Here is a 26,098-nt window from a genome sequence, read left to right on the forward strand (position 1 = left end):
CATGCTGATACATCAGCTGGTCCATCAGTATTCTACACCACAATAGAAGGTGATTTGGACTCATAGCAATGACAGCAATGCTATTTTTTTTTTATTTATTCTTATTTTTCTTACATAAGGAAGCAGTTTTGGCGATTTTAAACAGCTATTTTTAGCATAAAATAGAGCTTTTTGTGCTGCTCAACAAGGGGATACAAAGTGGAATTTCAATGTAAAAAAAAATACTTGAGACTTCGGGAAGCCTTCCTCTTGATCTGTTTAATTTTTACTCTCAAGTCTTGTGTCAACTTCAGGTTAGAATTTCAGTATTTTATTCCCATAATATATCAGCAATCCACCATAAATGAAGTAAATGGAAATGTTCCAGTAGTTTTTTTGGTATGTCTGCAACATGATGTGCTTACTGTGTGTCATCATTGAAAATGCATGAGGTTTCCTCTTTTGCATACTTTCATACTCAATCCGCAGTGCTGATCATAATGTCTGACTAATGGTAAAATCACATTGTGAATATTGGATGAGCAAGCAAACCACACATGATGTAGATATGGATCTTACTACTACAGATTACCAGTACACCAACCATCAATTTTGCATGAGACAAAACATCTCCATCAGCGCTCCTGCACATGAACGTTATAATCGAGGGAAAATGGTTGTTGTTTCCCATACCCTGAAGAATCATTTATACTGCCGTGGCAGCCATGTTAATCCACTGCTGATCTACCCCTTCGGATCAAGATGCCCTACAATCAATAATGTCATGAAGGCTTTACCTTCTGATCTTCATCACGGCCTTTTCTCCACCACTGACTTAATGCACTTTGATAGCGTGTTAATGTGATTTCCTGTTTGGTGGAATATAGACAATGGAATGAAATATGTTTACAAACAATAATCCCTCATTGCACAGCACAAACCGAGAAAATTCACTGGTTACTTGCAATTGGATTTTCATGGTGGAGTATTTGCATGTAAATGCAGGCCTATATGCCTCCTAGTGGAAATGATTTGCATTGGGATTACATCCAATCTCAATGGAGGAGTGGTAAGTGCTTTGAAGAGATGCAAGTGGATGCACGTTATACAGTCAAAGAGGAAGTCAACCCAAATATATTTTTTTCAAGAATATGTTCAATGCAGGTCCACTAGTTGAAACAAGGTATCTTTTAAGTGTTTGCACTGTAGTAGGAATGGTTGTTTCACAACAATCGTATGTGTGTGTGTGTGTGTATGAGAATTCTTGGGTCAATACATTCATTTTTGGACACAGTTGTAGAAGGTTTGCCTTTAAGCATTTGTTGTTTTTCTCCACAGTTATATTCTATGAGAATGTCTGTCTCTTTTCATCATTTCCATTATCTACAAAATGTAATGAGTAGTATAATACCTTTATCTCAGCATTCATTCACTACAATGAGGCTACATCAAATGTACATTAGTAGGCCTACTTATTCATTTTTCAAAGAATAATATTGTAAGAACGTTGAGAGACGCGTGTTATTGTATTAATACAGAGAAACAATCATTATGACGCTGTTATGCATCAGGAAATATCTTAATGCTGAGAGGCAAGCATTCACACTACCGGTAATCCCTAAAATCTGAATTTTTCTGGCATTGTTTGAGACATAATCAAGCTTTAATGAGAGCTGGTTTCTCAGCATCAAATAAAGAAATGATCCTCCCTGCTGACGTTTTATGTCGCACCATGACCAAATTACAAGTTATTCCCCTCCTCAGTACTGTACTTTGAACTGGAGTCTGCAGTGTACTCCAGTCCACATTTTGTGAGCTGCTGTGCATCGCCTGAGCATCTGATGCGCGCCGCACGGCGCAGCCTCTCCTCTGCGCCCACTCGCACAGCAGTTGCACTTGAACGCAGCACGCCGGTGCTCTCAGTCCTTACCGTACGTCTGCTGCAGAGCTCAGACAAGTTGAGTGCAAGCGGCGGGAAGAGCGTTTCTCTTCTCCGGATCCATGTGGCACCTTCATGCGCGCCATCTCTCCAGCGGTGCATGGTGGGGGCTATTAATTAAGCACCCCTTGCTGCATTTTGAACACATTTTTTTCTCCCAGGGACATGTGCTTGTTTGGCTTTGCAGACACTAACTGAGTAAAAGATCCAAGTACCAGTGGATCTTGTTGTTGTTGTTTTTTTTTTTTGTTTTTGTATTTTTTAAATTAGCAGAGGATACAGCAGGGAAGCTCCTGGATCTTTTATCCAAACCACAATGCTCAGACTGGAGATGTTCGTTTACACTTTCTCTGCGCTGTGCATCGCAGCCAAAGCAGAATTGAAAGCAAGGAATTGCAGCGAGGTGAGGGATGCTTGTGTAGGCAGGGGCTTCAGCTTCACACATGTTCCCTTCCAGGAGACTACAGGTAAGGTTCCAATGCAACATTAACACCAAGAAGTTGAAGTGTTGAATAGTGCTCATTTGGGGTTTGCTGCTAAATGAGGGCGGAGCAACACCTCAACCACTTGTTTCATGTCCATGTGCTAAACGAAAGTTTTACACCTAAGATGCCAAAATTAAGACCTACTGAATAGGGACTACCTATGAAGGAGTATACAGGCTACGGTGAAAAAAAAAAAGAGTAAAGTTGGGCTTTTAACCAAAATAAAATGCTTGTATAAACCACCAAAAAAGTCACATGAGGGGGGGGGGGAAGGTGTCATATAATGAGAAAAATCAAGAGATTAAAACTACATTTGCAAGAAGTACGTTCTGATATGTGAAGTTGGACAATTTTATTGCATGTCCATTATGGAACACCATGAAAACTAAAACAAAGATATTCCATAGTATTTATAATCAATATTTACAAACGTCTCTTTAACTCAAACATTCATTAAATAAACAAAATAGAACAAACGGTGTGCGTCTTGTAAATCGAAGACAGATGAAAACCCACTTCCGTCAGTGCTTTGTCTGCCAGGTTCTTGTGAGTTTCTTTTAAGTTTCCTGTCATTTATCATTTGCCAACAAAATGGGTGTTCGTCAGTGATGTGTTGATGGACCTTCCATCAGTAATGACTGAATGCCCACTTCTGATAATACTGCTAAAAAAGTAAAGTACTTTTTAAACTAGAGAATGCAATTTCTGGAGAAATTGGTTGTGAAGGCGAAGGAAGCTGAATGGAAACCGTGGAATGCGTTGGAATGAGGTTGAATGATGTAGAATGAAGTTGAATGACCGTAAAAAAAATAAGAAGGGAAACAAGAAAAGAGGAAGTAAGGAAACAATGAAAGAAGGAAGTCAGGGATAAAAAGAAGGAAAACAAAGAATGATGGAATCAAAGGAAAGGAGGATACAAGGAAGATAGCAAGGAAAACGAGCAAGAAAAAAAAAGTAAGAATACAAAATGGTAGGAAGGAAAGGATGAGGCGAAGAAATTAGGAAGAAAGGACACTAGGAAGCAAGAAGGAAGGAAATAAGGAATCTCGGGAAGGAAGGAACCGGGGGATGGAAAATCATGGCGTCCCAATGCTTTTGAACAATATGGCCGCTTCAAGGGGGACACCTGGAACCTTGGGATGGAAAATCGTGGTGTCCCAATGCTTTTGAACAATATGGCCGCTTCAAGGGGGACACCTGGGGATGAAAAATCGGGGTATCCCAATACTTTTGAACAACATGGCCCTTCATTGGGACACCTGGGGATGAAAACTCGGGAAGTCCCAATACTTTTGAACAACATGGCTGTTTCATTACGGACACCTGGGGATGAAAAATCGGGGTGTCCCAATACTTTTGAACAACATGGCCGCTTCATTAGGGACACCTGGGGATGAAAAATCGGGGTGTCCCAATACTTTTGAACAACATGGCCGCTTCATTAGGAACACCTGGGGATGAAAATTCCTTGTCCCAATACTTTTGAACATGGCCGCTTCACTAGGCACACCTGGGGATGAAAAATCGGGGTGTCCCAATACTTTTGAACAACATGGCCGCTTCATTAGGAACACCTGGGGATGAAAATTCTTTGTCCCAATACTTTTGAACATGGCCGCTTCACTGGGCACACCTGGGGATGAAAAATCGGGGTGTCCCAATACTTGTGACAACTTGTGATATAGTATACATTTTTAAAAGATTTCTTTATAATACATTTTTACAAGATTAAAGTTATAATATTGCAAGAGTAAAGTTGTCATTTCGTCATCAAGAGAGAAGGTTTTAATAGTGCTCAAAAAAGGTTATTATACAAGATTAAAGACATTTTATTACATTTTTACAATATTTAAACATTGAAATTGTACAAAAAAATAAGATCATTTTAAATGTAAAATTACAACTCATTTTACAGGATTAAAGACCAAATATTGGCTGAATAAAGTGCGATATTGAGAGACAAAAATTGAAGTACAACTTTAAAAAGTATTACAACGTTATCTACAGTATGTTTTTCCGAGAAAAATGTGTAATATTACAAAAAAAAGCCAACATTTTACAAGGATCAAATCAGAATATAACAAAAGTTGTCACATTAGAAGAAAAATATATATTATTATTATCAGGGAAAAAATTGACATTTTATAAAAGTAAAAATTCATATTAAGAAAATGTCATTTAGAGAAAAAAACTTTTTGCGAACAAATGAGAATTTTGACACTCATTCCGACTTTATTCAGTTAAACTGAGGCTTCTTTTCTGGTATATGGACACATTTCCACTTGTTCTTTTCTTGTGATTTTCCTTTGTTTTCATTGTGGCCCTAATACTCCTTAGCAGAGGTCAGTGGTCAGTGTGGGTATCTTTACTTCCTTGAAGCACGCCAGTTAATTACATGCGGGCTGCTCTACATGACGATAACAATATTTAATCCGAATGTGAAGAGTCCCTCCAGGCGGCTGTGGTGAGATTGCCTGCCTGCTCCGTGCTGGAGCCAACCCTGCGTGCATAGATAATGGATAATGAATGGTCAGCCATAAGCAGATTAACTAACCCGTCCTCGCGTACATTTTAGCGCCAACACCAGGCGGAATTGCGGCTTCCACTTGCTTAAGTGTCTCCAACCACAAGGGACTCTTTTTCCACATGATTAAAAATGCTATAAAAGGCAATTAAAGCACGTCTCACTTCCAATTATATTATATAGCTGACTGAAAGACTGACTGTGAGGCTTACTGATTGGACACGCGAGACTTTTCCCACACTTGCAAATAATCACTCTACAGTTCCATGATTTGTATAATTTAGCATTTTTTTGTCAATGACAACACACCAACGGCACAAATCTCCTGTTCATCAGTGATGGGCAACATCATAAAAATCCTTAATCCATCCCAGAGGTCGGGATCATCCATACGTACCGTATATCAATACTGATAATAATATCAGTACCAAAATTGATATCATCACCCAAACTACAAGGACTTGGACTTTACATCTTGAAGACCAGGGCTAGTTTGAATCACGCTGCGGACTGAAATGTAAAAATGTTTGTCTGCTTGCTGGCTACTGCTGAGGTGTCCTTGAGCAAAGCACTGTACCCACTTCCCAACTCAAGTTTAGTAAATTGCCCACATCTGATAATGAGTGTATAGTGTGCGTGTATAAATGTGTGTTTGTATATAATAAATATACACAAAATGAGTGTGATGTGTCAAAACTATGTTGAGGAAAGAAAGACTAACAATAGCTCTCGCATTGTCAAATTGTCATCTTCCTCATTATGGCTTGCGCAGAAAAACAATGTATCACTTCATTAAATTCAGAGGAGAAGAAATTCATAGTTGCATCTTAACTGACATTTCAGTGTCAGAATCATACGTGGTAGATACCATGTTTCACATTGAGGTGGTTAAATCAGTCATTCGGCTAAAGATCACGCACACATCCATCTAGAACTGCACTATGATATTGTTCAGTTGATACTTCTTGACGGTGTTATCAAAATTGTGAATTAGTATGATTATAAATCAATGAGAAACATTCAAATATTAATATTTTTTACCCAAGAATCAATTCCAGGCTGGTATAGAAAACCAGTATTTCGGTATTGATCCGACCGACATAACTGTTCATGTTCCTCTCGATTGGGAGCAATGTGTCGTTAGGGTGAAATCAGCACATTTTTTTGGCTTATTGTTTCATTTAGCCACCAGTTTTTGACCTTTAAGCACCAATCAGTTGTCTGCTCATAAATATTATGTTCATAATGCAAGTTTGCCAGCACTTTATTAAGTAAAGCAAAGTAACGACAACTGGCTTCTGTTTTCACTCTAGTAGTTGTCTTCAGGTATCTCCAATAGAAGTTGAATGGTAGTGGGTGTGGCCTAAAGCGGACGTGCAGGTTTGAAGGACAATTCTGGATGTGATTGGAGATACTCTGCCACTGTGTTGAACACAATGTTGGCATTTTGTATGTTAAATTGAAATTTCAAAATAACGCACTACAAGGTTATTATTGGATAGCTACTGAATTTGTGTTCGAGTGCAATGTTAGATGCACTGCAGGTGCTGTAAGAGAGTCTATTCATGAGAATTCAGCGGGATTTTGAATATGACCTTTTGGGCTGCAGTTTTTCGGCTTTGCTGTTTCCTTTGTATTGACACGAGCAAGAGCGGAGGAGTTGAGACACCCCAAATGTAATTTCGGTTTCAACCTTAAATACGATGGTGAACGAGTGAAAACTGTTGCATTTTACTGTCTGCAAGCATTGCTTGAAACATTTCCAGATTTCCCCTGTGTTTGTATTGATGTAATGCAACAGCACCAACACCAGCAAAACAAACATGTCTATTAAGAATGCTTCTGAACACACCAACCATGCCACTTCAGACACACACAAGAAAATAACCCCTGCGGTGCTACTTGAGTTACTGCTAAAGATTTGCAGCACTTTACTGTGATCAGAAATGTGTGGTTTACTCAGTGAAAATGCTTGACGGTTGGTTCAACACTAACACATCTGTTACATTTTTGTATGGTCATTTAGTAAACTTATTTTATACTACTGCATTATCATGTATATACAAATAAGAAATAAGTTAACCATTAAAAAGGGTTGTGTTTATGTAACAGTTAACTTTAAGTTAGTTATAACATTCAGTACAGTACACTACAGTTCTCTTTGGGGCATATTCTCCCATTCGTGCTTAAGTCTTTTTTTTTTCATGGTAACTCACGCTTTAAATATGAAATTAACTTTGTAGTCAGTCAGGATCTGGAAGTTGTACTGATTGTCACCAGTCATCGAACGGTCTACTTTGAAGGAATGTGTATTTGCATTCTGTATTTAACACAATAAAAGTAATTTAATCAGAGGACTGTGCTCATGACTGAATGCATTTTTGGAGCCGATCAATTTGTTTAAAAGCGAGTGAGCTGGCTGTTTAATTGTTGCCTAGCGATGCGTCTCGCTGCCCACGCAAGCGCGTCACATGGCTTTCACAACCAGCATAGCATAGCTGTCCTGTGAAAAACACTTACCGGGTATGTCCAATTTTGGATTAAAAAAAAAAAATTGCATTAATGCGGAAACCTCATTCACATAAAAATCAGAAAGATATTTCAAAAAATGGACAAAAGTGTTTTTGTCACTAGTGGAGCACGGAAGCAATTGACTCAAAACGTGCAATACGATGGTTCACCTTCAGGAGGTGCTAGACTTACTACAGCCTGCTGGTGTGCAGAAGAGAAAAGATGCTAAAGTCTCGAGGAGAATGTGCAATCCGCCAGATTTGAAATGTAGCGCCCTCATTTCAGGGTCACCCCACCAAGAATGTGTATATTTCATAAAGGTGGGTAAGCACAACACGTAAGTCGATGGGAGGTTAGCCGCAACCAAAAAAGTAAGTAGCCGCGCCTTTTCTCACATAAAGCGGAAGTCAACCCAAACACATTTTTCTCAAGAATATGTTCCCTGCAGGCCCACTAGTTGAAACACGGCATTCTGATTAATTTTACGTTTGTGGAATATAAATTAAGCAGCAAAATGCACTCGTTTTTAGCCATCTCCGGGGGCGGCCATTTTGTCTTCTGTCGACAGAAAATGACATCACAACTGCTCACGACCACGACAGCTGGGATAGGCTCCAGCACGCCCGCGACCCTTGTGAGGATAAGCGGTATAGATAATGGATGGACGGATGGGCCTTGGGGGAGGCCTTGAGTGTCATTGTAGTTCATGAATGAGCATCCCCCATCAAATTTGGCAATAAATAACGTTTTTTTTAGGGCTTCTCATGATGTAGTATTTCAATCATTTTACTTCATGTTGGATCAGCACGGTAGACTGGAGGTTATGTCTGTCTCACATTTCTGAGGTTCTTGCGTTTGAATCTTGGCTGCGGCCTTCCTGTGTGGAGTTTGCATGATTCTTCGAGTGCTCAAGATAATTCATCCATTCCAAAAACAATCATGTTAGGTTCATTGAAGGCTCTCAGTTGTCAGTGTGAATTGTTGTTTGTCTCTCTGTATCCTGGTATTGGCCAGTGTGATATGAGCTCCAGTTTCTCTGCAGCTTTACAAGTATAAGCAGTATAGAAAGTGGCTGGATTTTCCTCATATTGCTTGAAAATAGTCCAATTCAAAAGTAATAAAATGCTTTGGTTTTTCCATGATTTCTCGCTAAATTCCTTCGAGAACACTTTGAGTTGTGTGAACGTGGGAAATGTAATAATTTACCGAGCATGATGGGCCACTTTCCAATTTTTGCGTTCATTGGCACGACGAAACTGGATAAGAAACAGCTGCTAAAGCACGACGGTGTTACCGGTGTCGTTCAGTCATGCGTTCCAAACAGAAACAGCTGTTAAAGTCGGCCGTTCAGCGTAAAGGTGAGTTTGCAGGAGAAGTGATGGTTTCATCTAAAAATCTTGGCACGCGGCGAGCGTAGCGCACGTGTTTTTCATCCTGCATCAGCAGAAGTCTCTCATGGGGAGGAATTTTGTAGAAGATGAACGGGATGAGAAGTTGAGACATAGTGCTTGTTTCAAATTATGTCCAACATGGGATGTGTTTGGTCCTCCTAAATAAATTTAAAAGCATTATTTCACTAAACTGACACTTCATTTGGGGCACCATCTCCTGCACAATCTCGAGCTGTTTTGGAAATTGTCCGTTTTGACTGACACTGCCAGATATGTGTTCATTTATCGTGTTTATTATTGTGGTTGCAGCTTGTAGTTAGACTGCACTGAGATTTGGTCAGCTCAATCTATCCATTTTCTATATCGCTTATCCTCGGGGTCACAGGTGGGCACAGCAACAAAACGCTATTCACACTAACGGACAATTCATAGTCTTCAAAAAGCCTAACGTTCACGTTTTGTATTTGTATTGTAAATGTGTACCCAATGTGGTGGTGGGCATTGTCGCTCAAGTGCAAAACAATTGCACATTTGTACATAATGGCACATCAGACAAGGCTTTTCTTTTAGTTTGCAACACTTTTAGGTATTGTAGCTGATAAATACAAACTATTGGTGTCAACATTTCTGACAGCCCCATTGTTTTGCTAACAGCTACTTAAACAAAAGAAAGAAAAAAAAAAACAATGAATAATCCCAGCTGGCACGTCCGTCACAGTCGTGTCTAAGAAGCCAGGATGCATATTTGATAAAAGGGCCACCTGTTCACTAGTGCCTGGAATAAGTAACCCACTCGCACCTTTGCATCCGTGTCGCCGACATCACAAGCGGTCTTGGAAAAGTGAGTGAACATTTTCATCTCTCATCTCCAGATGATGTCACCTCTTGAATACACGCCTTTTGATCAGCTCCTTTGAATGAGTCATATAGAGGCGAGGCGTTTTGGGCACCTCAGCAGATTTGCGCGGGATGGCCGTGCCCTTGAGACGTGCTGCCTGCCTGTTTCTCACTGAAGCTTGAAGTTAAACATTTAAAGCATCTATGAATTAAAAAAAAAAAAAAAAAAGAAAAGATGACAGCATTTTGTTGGCGTTTGAGACACGTAGCTCCAGTAAACATTGCAGCATCTGTTGACCAACTAACTAATCAGGAGTATTGGAGTCCGGCTCAGAGCTGCTGTCACACTCGATTAAGTCATGTGGAGCTAAAGGCAGCCTTCATATGGCTGCCACAATGTCTACTGTACGGGTTTCTATTATATGAAACAGCAGTGGCAGTTCCATTTATATGCTTTGCTTGCCTTCAGAAACATGAGGATTTTTCTGATGTAAGCTGCCTTAAATGTCGCATGCGCAATCGCACAGGAGACAAAATACGGAGTGACCAATGGTCCATAAAAAAAAAGTCTCAAATTGGATTTTCCAGCAAAAAATACATTATTTACACTTAAATAAATAGCACATAAATACCACATTCCACATGTTTTCCAATTACGGCAAGAGAAATACCGTCATAATGTAAGGCAACAGGTCTTAGCCATCCAGTTCTATAGCAATTAACCACATTAGGGTCGCAGATGAGCTGGAGCCTATCACAGGTGAATTTTAGCCAGAAGTGGTGCACTGTAAAACTCTGGACTGGTTGCCAGCCCATTGCAGTTAATGTCGTAGAATAATTGAATAATCATGCATGGATACGTTTGACTTGAGAATGACAGACTCAGCGATTTACTGAACACACAGTGTATATGTCTTTCACTATATGTGTGCCTGTTGGCTTCTCTGTGAGGTTCCTCCTATTTTTCTGGGAATAGCGGGACAGTCATTCTGCTGAACGGGTAACAATCAACTCTTGGTTAAACATGTTCGTGAAAATACACAACAGGGGTCAGAATGACCTTTCTCAATGTGGGTTCACATTTTGGCATTCTACAATACTGTAGTCAAGTTTATTTGCAGAACCCTTCATCACAAAGTCTCAAATGGCTTCACAGGCTGACAAAGACTGATGACATCCCCTCGTCTGAGCCTTCCAACTGAGCAAGACATAACTAAAATAAAACCCATTTGAGAGGGAAAAAAGGAGGAAACTTTGAGAAGGGACCGCAGATGGAGAAATTCCCCTTTCAAGGATGGTCAGACCACAATGGATGCTGAGTGGGCAACTTGTATCACATAGTGCGATTGCTGTACAATGTTAGTTAAAAGCAGCAGAGAGTCCGTTTAATGAAACGAAAAGCCGCAGGTAGACACCTTTGGGGAGGTGTTTCTTTCTTTGGATCTGTCCCTATCTGTTGATAGATACAGAGTCTTTGCACCAACATCTTCGCTTCAATCGAATTAACACTAATCAAACACGTTACATCTCCCAGTGAAAATGTGACACATTTATTTAAAGTGGAAGTCAACCCAGATTTTTTTATATGCCGTATATAAAAACAACTAGCCCATTTATTTATTAACTAAGAAACTTTATGCTTATATGTCACTGTCAAAAAAAAAATGCACTTGGCGCAACCGGTGGTCAATTTTACTGTATGTTAACCGAGGTTGTCAGCATCAGTTGAATGTAACTAATAAGTAACTTGTCTAAATCTAACTTAGTTACTTTTACAATGTAACGTCAAGTAATCAGCAAAGTAACTAAGTTACTTTAAAACTCAAGAAATCAGTAAAGCAACTAAGTTAGGTAACTGTGGCAACCTCCGCAAACGCAACAACCAACAAGTGCTCCTAAATGTGTCTCAATTGCTTGAAAACACGATGAATCAACGATACATTTGACAGATTCATTTTGGATCAATGAATTGATTAAATATCTTAAACGTTACAGTCCTGCACCATTATATCCGACCACGGACTGTGTGGTTTTCCAGATTTGTTTATTCCAAACTCAACAAATTCATAGCGAAATATCATTTTCAACTGTGACCTCTGCTTGATTACGCCGAGGGAAAGGAAGTCATGCTCGCAATCCCCGAGTTGTAGTGTGGTCAAAGCAATGCTGCAGGGTTAGGCGGAGTCAGGGTGAGAAGGCAAGGTCTATCAGCTCCACCGGCATACACTTTTTGTCAGAGCGAGGCCCGAATTTTGTCAATTCGGCCTGCAGACGGGCTGGCTTGAGGCTGTTTGCAGATGCATGCCCAGAGAATTCTAAAGATATTCTTTCGTCTAACCTTTTGTAGAAGCACAAAAATACAATGGATCCTTCAAAGTTCTTTTCGGAATTGACCCAAATCTTGTGAAATTGCTCAAAACCACCATCATGCGTGACATTTCATCTGACTTCTGATAAGCTTCATCTTATTGAGCATCCGAGGGAAAAATCACCATCATTGTCACAGGCATGCCTCTCGGTGACAAGGTCTCTTTTTTGTCATTCGAAGAACACTATTTGTTATCAGTTTTCATTTAAAAACATATCACATCGACAGCCCCTAACTGTTGTCTGGATTGAGCTAGCGCCAGAGATAAGATGTTATGATACGGAGGAGGCCACATCACAATAAAGCCACATCTGATGCCACCGTTTGTTTACGTTCAGCCATGAGCCGGTCTGAAATACGAGCGCTGATATTATTTGATCCTTGGCCGCTTGCATAAGGGCACAAATGAGCTTCGCTGGAGTGTGTAATGTACACTGGGTTTTTCCGCATCATGTAATGGAATGGAGAGGATTAGAAAGGTTAAATGGGAGTACTTGCATGGTTGGTGTCTATGGTGATTAGGATTGGACGATGATGTATTACGAGACCAGAGTGACCTTCCTGTCCGTCATACTCGCCGAGACGGATCTGGGAAGAGCTGTCATGTTGATGCTTTGTAATGACGCCTTTGGACTTCTATGCTATCCTTCTGCTCCAATCGCAAATCACCTGCAGTTCATGCCTCTGTATGGCAGAATCATTGTTAAAGAGGACATATTATTGAAAAGTGTCCTCTTTATTGCTTGTATAAAAATAGTCGGGTCTCTGGAGTGCCCGCCCACCTGTCAAGTGGGAAATTACAACACAAAATATTTTTTGTAAGATAGCTGTGTTAGTAATGTGTCTTTAAGCAAGCCGTTCAGATTGTTAAACAGCATTTAAGCATTGTTGGAAGCAAAAGCACAGAGTTTCCTTAAAATGTTAATCCTCCCGTTTCTAGCAATCTCTGGGGGCGGCCATTTTGTTACTTCTGTCGACTGAAAATGACGTCACAGTTGCTCAGGGCTCAGGTACCGACCAATCACGGCTCGCCTGTTTTCTGAAGCTGAGCCGTGATTGGTCGTTGCCTGAGCCCTGAGCATCTGTGATGTCATTTTCAGTCAACAGACGCGACACAATGGCCGCCCCCAGAGATGGCTAAAAGCGTGTGGATTTTGTTGCTTAACTCATATTCCACAGACGCAATATTAATCAGAATGCCATGTTTCAAGTAGTGGGCCTACATAGAATATATTCTTGAAAAACATATGTTTGGGTTGACTTCCGCTTTAATATTGTGATATAAGAAAAACGGGATTTGTTTACTGGAAACAGGGATCGCTCAGTACATAGTTATGGTTACACTATGTGCACTATATTTGTATACTTTGCTCATCTTTCTCTCTCTCAATATATTAAATGTTTTTTTAATGTGTTTATATTATTTTAAAGCATGTTTAAATACCTTGTTATACATGTTATAAAAACATGCAGAGCGAGTATTTAGGGTGTTTTTATACTTGGGTGGTGTGGAATGTTATGTAACCCCCGCAATGGAGGGGGTTAATGTGTATGCTAAGTTCCAGAATTGGCCTGTGTTTTGTCTGTGAATACATACATTCATACCAATTACAGGTTTAGCCAACATCAAAACCAGAAAGCTGTCTATGGTTCGAACAACAGGCCATTGTAAAGCTGAGAGATGGCCAATCATTCAGAACCATTGCGCAAACACTGGCCAAAGCCAATACAATAATTTGGAATGTTCTGAAGAAGAATGAAACCACTAACAACTACCAAGTAACAGACCTCAAATGGGTAGATCAAGGAAAACTAGCAGCCGTTGATGACAAAAACATAATGAGAGCTGTAAAACCTGCCCCAAAACAACTTTGTGACATTAGCAAGACATCCAGAGGACAGGAGTAAAGATATCACAAACAACTGTTTGCAGAACGAACAAAAGTACAGAGACTGCGCCAGTATCTTTTGGTGTCAAAATGTTTTCAGTCTAAAATAAAAGCAATACTATCATTTGGGGAGTGTAATATGTCTCCTTTAAAGGCCATTCTTGCTCCTCTCAATGTAATCTGATGGTGTCACACTCATCCAGGAGGAGGAATTCAAACAAATGATGGCATGCGGTGCTGCAGAGGGGATTTGTGTTTGAGCGCCAACTCCAACTCGCATCTCATCCGTCGCACTGGTGACGGGCAAAATGGCCCCATGATGCTCGCTCTCCACAGAGCCGTTGCAAGGCGTCGTCGCAAACGACGACGTCCACATAAAGAGCAGAAGCAGGGGAATACTTGAATTTGATAACCTCCGCTGAAGCGTGGGCCAAAGGAAGGAAGAATGAATGAGCAGAGCTGGGAATTGTCTTCAGTTTGTTTAACATTACGTTTGTAGTTAATGTCCCAGGAAGTGATGCATGCATCCTTATAAAAACAATCAGTCATGTTCCCGTGCACTTTTATAATATATTTTTCCAGGGGCATGATTAAACACCGTGACCCAAAGATAACATTTGCTTTTGGAGATATATTCTGACATAAGTCATTATTTCAGCTGTCAGTTGGCACTTAGAAGCAGGCGCTGTGGGCCTCGGGGTGCTGTTTGAATTCCACTTAATGCGGTTTTATATAACATAAAATAGGACGTTAGCACGTCTGACTCACATTTCTGAGGTTTGTGTTCAAATCTCATTTGTGGCCTTCTTATGTGGAGTTTGCATATTCTCCCCGTGCTTGCGTTGGTCTCAGTTCCCACGCACTGACAGTGTAAATGTGAGTGGGAATGGGTGTCTGGCTCTATACGTGCCCTGTAATTGACTGGCGACCAGTCCGGGGTCTAATCTGCCTTTTGCATGATGTCAGCTGGCTCCAGCTCACCATGACTCTGAACAGGATATGCAGGATGAGCAGATGGTTTTGCAGATGCGAGGGATTTAAAAGGCTCAGAAAAAAGACAGGAAAAAAAACATATGCCTGATATACTGTAGTTAGTGTGAGGGCAAAATTATGCATAATCAGCGTAAAGGGACTTCTAATTGACACTGACAAAAGAACACAAAAAATTATCAAGACTACAAGAACAGAAGATATTGGCCATTGTGATTTGCAATGCATCTGATCAGTTAAGGTGGCATGGTGACATATTGGATAAGCATGTCTGCTTCACAGTTCTAAAATTCTGAGCTCGAAATACTATTCTGGGTTTCCTGGGTGGAGTTGTTTTTGCCCACATCCCCGAAACATAAATTATACTCTAAAAACAGTTGGGTTAAAAATAACACAATTTGAGGTAAAAAATGGACCGATCCACTACTTGGGTCAATTTGACCCAGCTTTTTGGGTTGTTTTCTGCAAACACAACCCCAAAAATGGGTAGTTTTTTCCCCAAAAAATCCAAACATTGGGCTGTTTTGTACAAAACAATGCAAGACAGTGAGTCGAATTGACCCAAATGGTGGATCGGTCCATTTTTGACCCAAAATTGTTCTTTTTAACCCAACTGGTATCAGTCACGAGGACAAGCGCTATAGACAATGGATGGATAGATTTGATCAGTTTATAAATCTAGTCAGACTTGGTGAAACAACATGTGGCATACTGCCCAAGGTAAGTCTTGTATGCTCTGGTCCAAGTTGTCTGTAAAACAATTGCATGTCTGAGATCACAAGGTGGCTCCTGTTTTGTAAAAGTGTGACAGTCGCTGCCAGGTTAGTCAGAATACCTTGTTCAGCGCATCTGCTCTATGCAACCTGGAACACAGACTGCGGTGTTGATAGTTTTTCTATTTGGGCTCCAGCTGCCCCAGAGAAAGTTACGTTCACAGATGGATTTCAAACTTATTATTTCAGGTTCAATGTTTTTAAGCGGCAAAAGTACCTCATTGATAATCCGGAACTTATCTGCAACTGAAGATTTCAGTTTATTCTTTTTGTGGCTTTTGGTTCTCATCCAGTCTTCCTGAGCTCCCAGACCCCAAGGCGGTGAAAGAGGGTTGTTTTTTCTACTGTGTCAGCTAGTTAGAATTACATTTTAGGTTATGAAAACATTGATTTATTCACCTGAAACTTGCTCTTTTATGCAATGTAAGATTTGAGAAAGGCAGACAGTTTGTCAATAGAAAAGGTTCCATGTAAAGCAGTGGTCTCAAACTCGCGGCCCAGGGCTGTTTGTGGCTCACTGGCTGATCTTTTGCAGCTCCCTACTTGACATCAAAGTTTAAAGAGAGGTCAAGTCAAAAATTGTCTTTACGATCATATGCCTTCTGGACCCCACTAGTGAAATAATGATTAATATTACATTTGTGGGATATGAATTAAGAAGCTAAATCCTCTCGGTTTTATCCATCTCATGGGGCACACCATTTTGCCACTTGCTGTTGACTGAAAATGACATCACAGCTCATGGACAATCATGGCTGCGTTTGGTCATGTGATGTTCACAAGCTCACAGGGATACCCTGGCAAGTCTTGAATACACAGAGAAAACTGCAGTGCTCAAGGAATCAGATGTCATTACTCAATTTGATAAGGCTGAGGTAGTAAGCAAAGTACCAGGGATCACCGGGTCACAAGTCTTGCTCATGTTCTGAAGAACTGTTAATGTTCTGAACTGTTGTTAACAAAGATTGAGAAGATTGGATTAGTTGTATTTATTTTTTTGTTATTCTGTTTTGAACCTGTCTTTTGTGGAATACTTGATGCAGCCCAGACACACCCAAAAACCCTATCTCCAGTGGCAACCGCACGACTAGAGTTTGCTCGCTCTCCCATCCACTCTCCATGGGGTTTGCCCACTTTTGCCTAACAACGAGGCACTCTAAAGTGGCCTTGCCAGTGGGGTATCCGAAGGGAAGATCGATTTTTGGGTGTAGGTATAGCTAGCTAGCTAACTGCTCATCACAAATACGCCGGATAACTGCTGACGCAAAGAAAGACGCCTAAGTTTGTACACTCACGTATCAATGAGCCCTGTTTTAGCCATGTCCCAAAACATCAGGAAAACTTAAATGGTTAATGTTTTAACAATATACCGCCACAATTTCATACTTCTCAGTTTTTGCAGGTTTTCAGACATGACTTTCAGTCAGTATAATGTATTTGGAAACAAATCTCTGAATTGACTTTAGAGCAGGAGTCTTCAATCCTGTTTCTCGAGGGCCGATGTGCTGCCTGTTTTCCATCTCTCCCTGCTACAGAAGGTCTGCAGAAGCTGGATAACGATCCTGATCATTTGAATCAGCTGTATGTTACAGCAGGGACAGATGGAAAACAGGCAGGACACCGGAACAGGATTTAAGACCCCTGCTTTAGAGGATCTTTAAATTGTGATGCTTTTAAATCCATAAGTAACATGTATTTGGAAAAATGGTGGATAAACAATGAAATGTCTCTTAGCACAGTGCTACATATTGTTACTTGACGCTTCCCATTGGGAAAGCACTACAAGGTACTTTTTCTAGTTCCTAGCCAACCAATACAATTGACATAGCTTGAAATGGCAAATATAAACACGCTTAAAAGAAAAATCTGAAGACAGCGTTGAATTTTTTTTCTTTTCCCATTTCATTAATTTAACTACAAGGTGCTTGCACTACATGAATCATTCAGATCGTCATGGTTGGACTGGTTCTATCATAAAAATCAATTTTAATAAAAAGTTATCTCTTTAGCCAGAATGATTTTTATACGTGGAAAAATTATAATAATTAAAGCAGGGTTTTCCTGTGAAAATGAGAAATTTGGATCCTCGCCAGGACCCAAACTTACTAAACTACATCAACATCAAAATATGCACTGGAAGAAGCATCTTGGTTGTTTTCTGTGACTGCTGTGCTGCATTGTGCACAGCGTGCCTTGAATCTGTGCAGGACATAATGAAATCTCATGACGATCAAAGCGTTCTGGAGGGAAATGTTATGCTCGGTGTCAGAAAGTTTGGTCTCAGGTCTTTCAACAGGATTCAAAGTACCATCAGTTGTGTGTGTAATACTAATTAGTACACTAGCACAACGTGTGCATTTAATATTGCGTTTGTGGAATATGAGTTAAGCAGCAAAATCTAGCAGTTTTTAGCCATCACAGGGGCTGAAAATGACATCACTGAAAATGACATCACAGTTACCCAGGGCTCAGGCAACAACCAATTACAGCTCACCTGTTTTCTGAAGCTGAACCATGATTGGACATTACCTGAGCCCAGAGCAACTGTGATGTCATTTTCAGTCGACAAAATGTCCGCCCACAGAAATGGCTAAAACCGGTTGGATTAACTCTTATTCCACAAACAGGATATTTATCAGAATGCCTTGTTTCAACTAGTGGGCCTACATAGAACATACTCGTGAAAAAAATATGTTTGGGTTGACTTCCACTTTAAAAGTTTAGGGAAGGTCAAATTAACTTAACTTGCATTTTCGGTACATGCTGGAATTTCACTTAAAAGGCCAGTATTCCTAACTTTTCTTGTGTGTAAGTCAGATATGACTGCTTTCCTCGAGGTCTCACCTACCCGTCAAATCAAAATGAGACAGAGCCCTTCCTCAAAGCGCCTTCGTTGCGCCCGTCTGTCTTTAGCCGCCGTCTTGTTAACAGCGATCTTTACCCCTCGCACTAGGTTTGTTTTGAGGTGAGGGGAATGCGGCCTCCGAGTGGAGTGCTGACAAGAGGGTAGTCCTGGCACTGTGGCGAGTTTTCAGCGCTAATGAGGAAGCTGTTAAATGCTGAGTGAAAGGTAATAATCAGCAAAGTGCCACCGGCTGCTGCCCCGCGGTGCCGTCACCTCGGCTAAGTGGATGCAGAGCATGTTGACATGCATGTCTATGCAGCATGTGGACTGAAAATCCATAATGGCATCCTCCTCCTCTCTCAGTAAATACTGTGCAATAATCTAATTTTTTTTTTTAAAAGTCAGACGCTGTTACATGTTCTGGTCATCATTCCTAAACGCGCTGTTCCTAAATGCACACAATCTTAAACTGTATTGATATTGGTGCATGAATATTCCATTGCAATTAGCCTGCAGGTCAAACATGTTGTACATTGTATTTGTCTATTTATCTTCTTGACTTTTATTCATACAGGTACATCTGTTTGTTTTGTTTTTGCGTTTTCCATATTTTAGCCACATAAGAGTTTATGTATTTCCTTTCATTAATGTAACTCCCGTGTCAGGAAATACTGTGACAATATGCTGTGATATTTTATGACCAAAGCAAAAATGACTCTTTGGTTTGCCTCGAACGACCTCCTGACTGCTAATCCTAAAATATGTATGCGCTCTGTCCAATGGGAATAAGTAGTGAAGCCACTAAATGATCAGCAGCATTGGCATACTGCTTAATTTGAACTACTTGGTGGCAATAATATTTATTATATATATAAATGTTGATCGGTTTGCCTGAAATGGTTGATTTATAGAGAAAGAGGCGGAGTTTATTCTGGTTTTTGAACATGGATTTCTTCAGAGTTGCAAAGCAGGTTCTAGCAGAGAAATCATTGAAATCTGTTGACTTGTGTCTAACTGATGCTGCCTTTATACAGGTAATGTTTCAAGTCACATTTTAAAAATTCTAGTCATACACGCGTAAAAATAAGTTTAGCCATTGTTCTTATTAGTAACACACACTGTTTTAAATATCCCTTATCACAGGAGTGAAACTCAAGGCCCGGCGACTAGATCCAGCCAACCACATCTTTTTATGTTTGTATGTTTCTTCTACTTCGGCAAACAATTTGTACCAAATTTTCCAATTGTATTTATTTATTTTTTTAACAAACCATGTTATACAATAAATTGACTAATAATTGTATAAATATATTTATAAATATAAATCTATTTTAGTGTTTAAAAATAGATATAATAAGTTATACATAATAGTTGAATGCAGGGCTAATTGTATATATGTGCATATATATGATGAGGTGATTGTACGTTTACATGATTTTTACTTTCATAACAGCCCTCTAAGGGACATCTAGATATCTCGTTTGTCATATTTTTCGACATTCTGAAAACAACATCCCCAAAACAGTCCACTTTAACCTTGACAACAAACGTGTATGATGTGGAGTGTTACGGCTTTGAATGAGGGCCCCCTTACTTCACATAACATCTGATCATTATGTAAATTGTTCATTTTTTAAGACTGCTGGTCGTGGCTGCTCCTTGTTAGGAGTCAGGCAAAAAAACAAAACAAGAGCAAGAAAAAAAAAAGAAAAAATTGCAAAATACGTCAATAACTTTGTCTCGACGCTGGTTGAGTTGAGGTCTCATGAGATTCGCAGACATCTTGTGTGATGACAACCTTTGGCCAAATTGCAAAACGGTGCAAGGGAGTGGAGGAGGGAATGCAGTTTTTTGCCAGCATGTCACGCACAATTTTAAGTCAAAGCCTGACCAGTTATATGATGACGTTTTGGTGTGTGTATATATATATATATATATATATATATATATATATATGTATATGTCCATCACATTGGCGGAATGTCCAGCCCCGCCAACAAACTTAACTAGCTAATGAACAAATGAACCAACAAATGCCCGAGCAACCAACCGAAATAATGAACATCACTAACTAGTGAAATAAACCAACCATTATCCAAATCCTAGATACACTTCACTCAGCCACCCATCCACCCATCCACCCCATTTTTATCTTTAACACCTACATGGTGCATGTTGCTGTGGGATACCTCAACATATACATAAAAAAAAAAAAAAAACACTGACACATTTGCTTGGTGGATGAAACACCTTTTCTCTATTTTGCTTTCCCCATCATGCCGACTCTCCTGAGGATAAAAAGAAAATTCCCATCCTACAAACGTATCGTACTGCTTACATTGTCAAATGTTTCATGTTGCTGGGAATTCATTTCTGTCTTGAATCTGTCCTTTTTTTCCCGCCCAAGGACAACTGTATGCCCCTCTGTCTCTACCTGCAGAAGCCGCCAGTTATTTAAAGCCCATTATGACTTGTGACATGACCCAAAATGTGATATAGTGTCACTGGAATTGATTTGATGCAAGTTTGAACTTGAGGAGGGATCTTGGCTATTCTGTACACAACGCCTCTGGAGACATTATTAAAAGTGGAAGGAGAAGACTGTGTGAGAATGCATTGGCTTATGCATGCATACTGATGTTCATGGACATGCTCATACAATGAATTTTGCAATGTTATGATATATATTCTAAGTTTAAAAACTGGATTTCTGTGGACACGTTAGTGGGCACATTATAGTGTGGAAGCTTAGCATGCAGAAAATGATAAATAATGATAAACATTACTGATTCATCCAACATACTTTAATGGCTCAGTTATGAAAATGACACATGACAAATGCCCAACTGAAAGTCAATTCAGGTCATATTGTATGCAACTTGATAACGGAGAATGAAGTTGTTGATATTGGTGATACAATGTGTTGTAAGAGTTTTTACACATGCAATTTAGAGTGGGCGGTGGTAGAACATCTGTAAAGATTTGTATTTTTGAACAGGAAGGTCACAGATTAGACAAAAATGTGAATTTGACAGTTACTGTATTTGTTTGAGAAATTTTCGTTTGCTTGCTGCCTCTTTATCGAGGTGCCCTTGAGCCATGGAGTGTCCCTGCCTCCCAGGTCATGCCTCTTTCACTGAGGGCTCTATATTCATGACTAGCGCAAGTCTGGTGCGAGGTGCAGTCTAATTCTGCACCAGGGTGGGCTAGACTTTGTTTTGTTATTTTCGCAGACAAATGCATCCTAACGCAGTTTAAAACATCTGATTTGCGTCATTGTGGGCGTGAACACAGCCGACTTGATTCTAGCGAAGCTAATGAATTAACTCAAGGAAGAAACAATACAAAACAAGAAACAAAACAATCCTTTACTCAACTCCTTGTCATTATTAAGTGGTTCTTCTTCTTAATTAACATTTTAACCAATCAAGAAAAAAAAAAAAAACAGCCAAACAGCCAGTCAGCTAACGAACAGATGAACGAAAGAGCATTTGAAACTAACAAAAATATGTAACTAGCCAAATTACCAAAGGCAAGTATGGAGTGATAAAGTAACTTTGAACAACACAAAGAACTGTGACTTCAACGGAGAGTCTAGGAAATAGTGTTTGGGTGGCAGACCACATCTCTCTGGCCAGGTACCCCACCGACAACTTTTTAAAATTGGTAGCTTTGAATGCCTCACAAAAGGACTAAACATAATGGTGCTACTTAGGGCGCAATTACAGATAAGTGGACATAACAACACGGCTGTGGTGTCTTAATTTAGAATGCCTGTAAAAAGCAGAGTTGTACTATTTGCCCACAAGCCAGCAACTGCAAATGGATGAAAGGACAATATGAGTGCTGCCAATCACATTGACAGATAATGTGACACAGTTTTTGAAATACATATATATTTGGGATATTTTGGATGACACACACCCTTAGAGGCTGATTTAAGGTTTGCACGTGCAAAATCTAGTGCAATCTTGATGACTCATGCAAACAGATGTGGAAGTTGATCCAACTGGAAATTGGGATGGCTGATTTTGTGTCTTTAATTAAATACAGCATCTGAAAGGCCGGCACGAACAGCCCTGCTGTGCTAACCTTGACTGCGGAGGCGCAGGCGAAATGAGTGACAATGGGGAGAAGAGATCTTCAAACATACTAACACTTTGTGTTAGTATGTTTGAAATGGCAGAAACAATAATTACTGCGAAATAATATATTTCGATAGTTGTCTTTTCCGTAATTCAGTAATGTTTGTTTCTCTTCTGTTTACACTTCCAATTCTATCAGTCAGTATGTTTACATGCAGTCAATATTGGGGTTAAGGTCAAAATTCCGATCTCTGAAACATTTGCGTGTGCGGTCAGTTACTCCCGCATTTAAATAACCCGATTTAAGATGCGATGCATGGACGTCGTGATACAAATAGACGTCATTTCTGCTTGTTACTTGCTACCGTCAACAATCAACAAAACGCATCACTAATTGTGTATTTACAGTGGGTTGCACGCCAAACACTTTTGAATTTCCTGTACTAAAAAGACCAAAATTACTTGCGTTTGAGCAGAGTGTCCCGTGCAATCGGGGTATTCCGATCAGTGTATACATGCACACATATTCGGGTTAGAAAAGGAGTTCCCGGAGCATGATATTCAAAGTTTTAAAAACCCGAATAAGGGCATATGATTTATTGCGCGTGTTTCCGTTGCTTTCCAAAACCTGAATACTGCCAATATTTGGGTTTTCAAAGGTTTATTGACTGCATGTAAACGGAGTCACTTTAAATTTCATTTTGCTCCACCGTTTGTACACCTGTTGCCAACAACACGCGTAATCTATTAGCATGAGTGCACACGCAATTCATTGCCCGCTATTTGGGATTTTAGTAAAAGATCGCAATTTCAGTAAATCATGCAAACAACATGGCCACCAACAGGATGCATATTCTGTTACGAGTATGCAATTTAGTGCCCGATATTTAGAATCTTAGGAAATCAGCGCCCCAATGTTCATGCTCATTTTTGATTGACACTGTTAGAATTTTCTATACTAATCACACTGAGAGTTTCTAATATTTTGACTAATGAATAGAATTAAGCAGCAAATACAGTTGACAGCGCATAAGATCGCTGACATGCAAGTGACGTAAAGTAATTTCGACTCGTGATGGCAGTTTGTAAACACGCTAAAAGTGACTGTGATTTCATGCTTAAACTGTTTTGCTGTAATTAAAATGAGTCAACGCTCATTAGAAAGCTGTGCATGCTCTTGTTAGGCGGAGGCACGTCGATTGGCTCAATTCAGGAAGGTTAAGCAGGGATATATCTCCATGCTTCAAGCCTCTTCTTCTCTCTGACTAACAAACACGGCTATTCATGTGAAATAATTCCCTCTGAGTGCCTTGCTCAGGGTCGTCGACAGCTTCCGATGGGAATCAAACTTTCCATAATACCAGCCAAAACAGCCATGAGCACAGAAACAAATGCTGACTGCTGACAAAGAAATGAAGCACAAAATATATATATATATATATATATATATATATATATATATATATATATGTGTGTATATAGATAGATAGATAGATAGATAGATAGATAGATATTTGTCAGTAGCCATTTACTTTGGCCTTTTTAAGCACAAATGTTCCATTTGCGAAAAACGAAATAACTCCCTAGATAGTGCTCCAAGTTGCAGCAAATGACAACAGCTGCCCATTAAAGTCCAACACTAAGTTTAATTTTTGTTGTTGCTTGCCATTTTTACACCACAAAGCACAAAGGGTTTTTTGTTTGTTGGATACTTGGTTGCTTGGTAACCTCAGGTCTTAACCCACGGAAGATTGGGATAAAGTCATGAATCAAGGGATTCATAGTTGTTAAATTCCACTCACATTGGTTCAAGTGAGGCAGACAACCACTGCCAGTGGATTGAGCTGTGGTGAAAAAAACTTAGGTGTGATCGTTCTGCTGAATTAACCAGGGTTAAAATGGAATACATTACATTAATATTGAACACTGTTTTATCTTTCTTGGCTCTTGCGGTTGATAATTTTGTCAATCATTTTCATCTCCAGCTCATTGACAATGTAATAGACCCAATAAATAGACATCTAATTCACGATTAATACAACTGCACTCAGCTGGCACTTTACTAGATTTTTATGAGTTTTTCTTACCTGGATTGTGATGGATCTATGTACTCCAAATAATGCCTTACAACTATGATTTCCATTTCGCAGACAATAGAACAAATGGGTGCACACAATTCAAGAGGTGTTTTCTTTGGTCGCTGGAAAATAAGGTCTTCACTCCTCCATCTTGGCTATGTGATAAGTTGCCGGGCAGACAGATGATCCAGTGAGGCCACAAAGCTGATTTAACCTTGAATAGGAAGGACACAGTACTCCTCTGAGTGTTGGTGTCCCTTGAAAGCCCCTTCCCCATATGCAGTACGTTGATATATGACGGGCTTAGTGATATTGGAGACTGCCAGAGCACAATGAAGGGATGTTTTATTTTTTTCCCCACTCTCTACTAGACATAACTGATGAAAAGGTTGCAGACAATTTAGGTGAAGAAATGTAGTTGACTAGTGTGTTCCGCGCCGGTCATCTCATAATTTCCTCAACATTAGGGCATACTAATCAATGAATTAATCATTTTGATTAACTGTGTGGACTTGATTTAAACAATTGAGACAAAATGAGCAGACTACTTGTCTGTAACCAGCAGTGGGACTGTTGAATGTAGACTTGTTTACACAAGCTACATATCCACCATACACTTGTTTGAGTGTGTGAAACCTGGAACAGCAAATTAAAATCAACAATATAAGCAATACATCTATAAGTTCCAAGACTGTACATGATTTTTCTTGATCTACTTTGATCCGAGAGCAAACACTTGCTCTTTGTCTAAAGTTCGCCACTAAGGTGGAATTGTCTGTACTAGAAAGGCTGAGGAGATTGACAATAATGCAGCAGTATGTAATGAGTGACACAGTAACTCAAGGCTGTCACTCACTTTAAGACACGCAGGAATGAAAAGATAGAAACTGACTTAATGCTGAGAAAATTGGCCTTTCTGAATCTCTGCTGAGGGCACTAAGTGCTGCTTTGTTCAATAGTCCTATTGACAATCATTAGCCACGTCAATTCGGCAATATTTATATTTAGCACACCGACTGGTTCTTGCGTCATCACATATCAGCGGCAGGTACTGACTTTTTGAAGAAATCGCACTTGTCAGAGTAGTTTTAATACAACACACTTTTAACTTTTAGTTCTGTATTTCTGTTAAGATGTAATGCTACTTTTACTCCCTAGCACTGATCTACTTCCTGCTAGCAGTCTACCATCCACAATGTTGCACCAAGTACCGGTACAAGTATCGTACCGTGAATTTTGGCTGTCCAAAATGACCCGAAACCATTATTTTCAAATAGTGGTACTTCGGGGGGCAAAAACCAAAACAAAACAAAAACAAAAAAACCCAATCCTCCTTATGTAAATAAATAAATAGTCAACCGTGAGCAAAATGGGTGCCTGTCAATGACAGATAGACAGACCGGT

The 26,098-nt window shown here is 39.8% G+C and overlaps 1 protein-coding gene across 2 annotated transcripts in view; it reads left to right on the forward strand.

Moving 5' to 3' along the window:
- The window catches only part of LOC147136418 (glypican-6-like), a 113,139-nt gene that overhangs the window by 21,472 nt on the left and 65,569 nt on the right, over positions 1-26,098 (forward strand). For both annotated transcript variants that reach the window (XM_086051527.1, XM_086051528.1), the window contains exon 1: positions 1,910-2,385. In XM_086051527.1, the coding sequence (XP_085907653.1) occupies positions 2,235-2,385 (151 nt within the window). In that variant the 5' untranslated portion in view covers positions 1,910-2,234. Of the gene's footprint in view, positions 2,386-26,098 lie in introns of those variants that run through there.

This window comes from Filicampus tigris, chromosome 14, assembly GCF_054856515.1.
Source record: "Filicampus tigris isolate MCC_2025a chromosome 14, RoL_Ftig_1.0, whole genome shotgun sequence".
Classification (NCBI taxonomy): Eukaryota; Metazoa; Chordata; class Actinopteri; order Syngnathiformes; family Syngnathidae; genus Filicampus; species Filicampus tigris.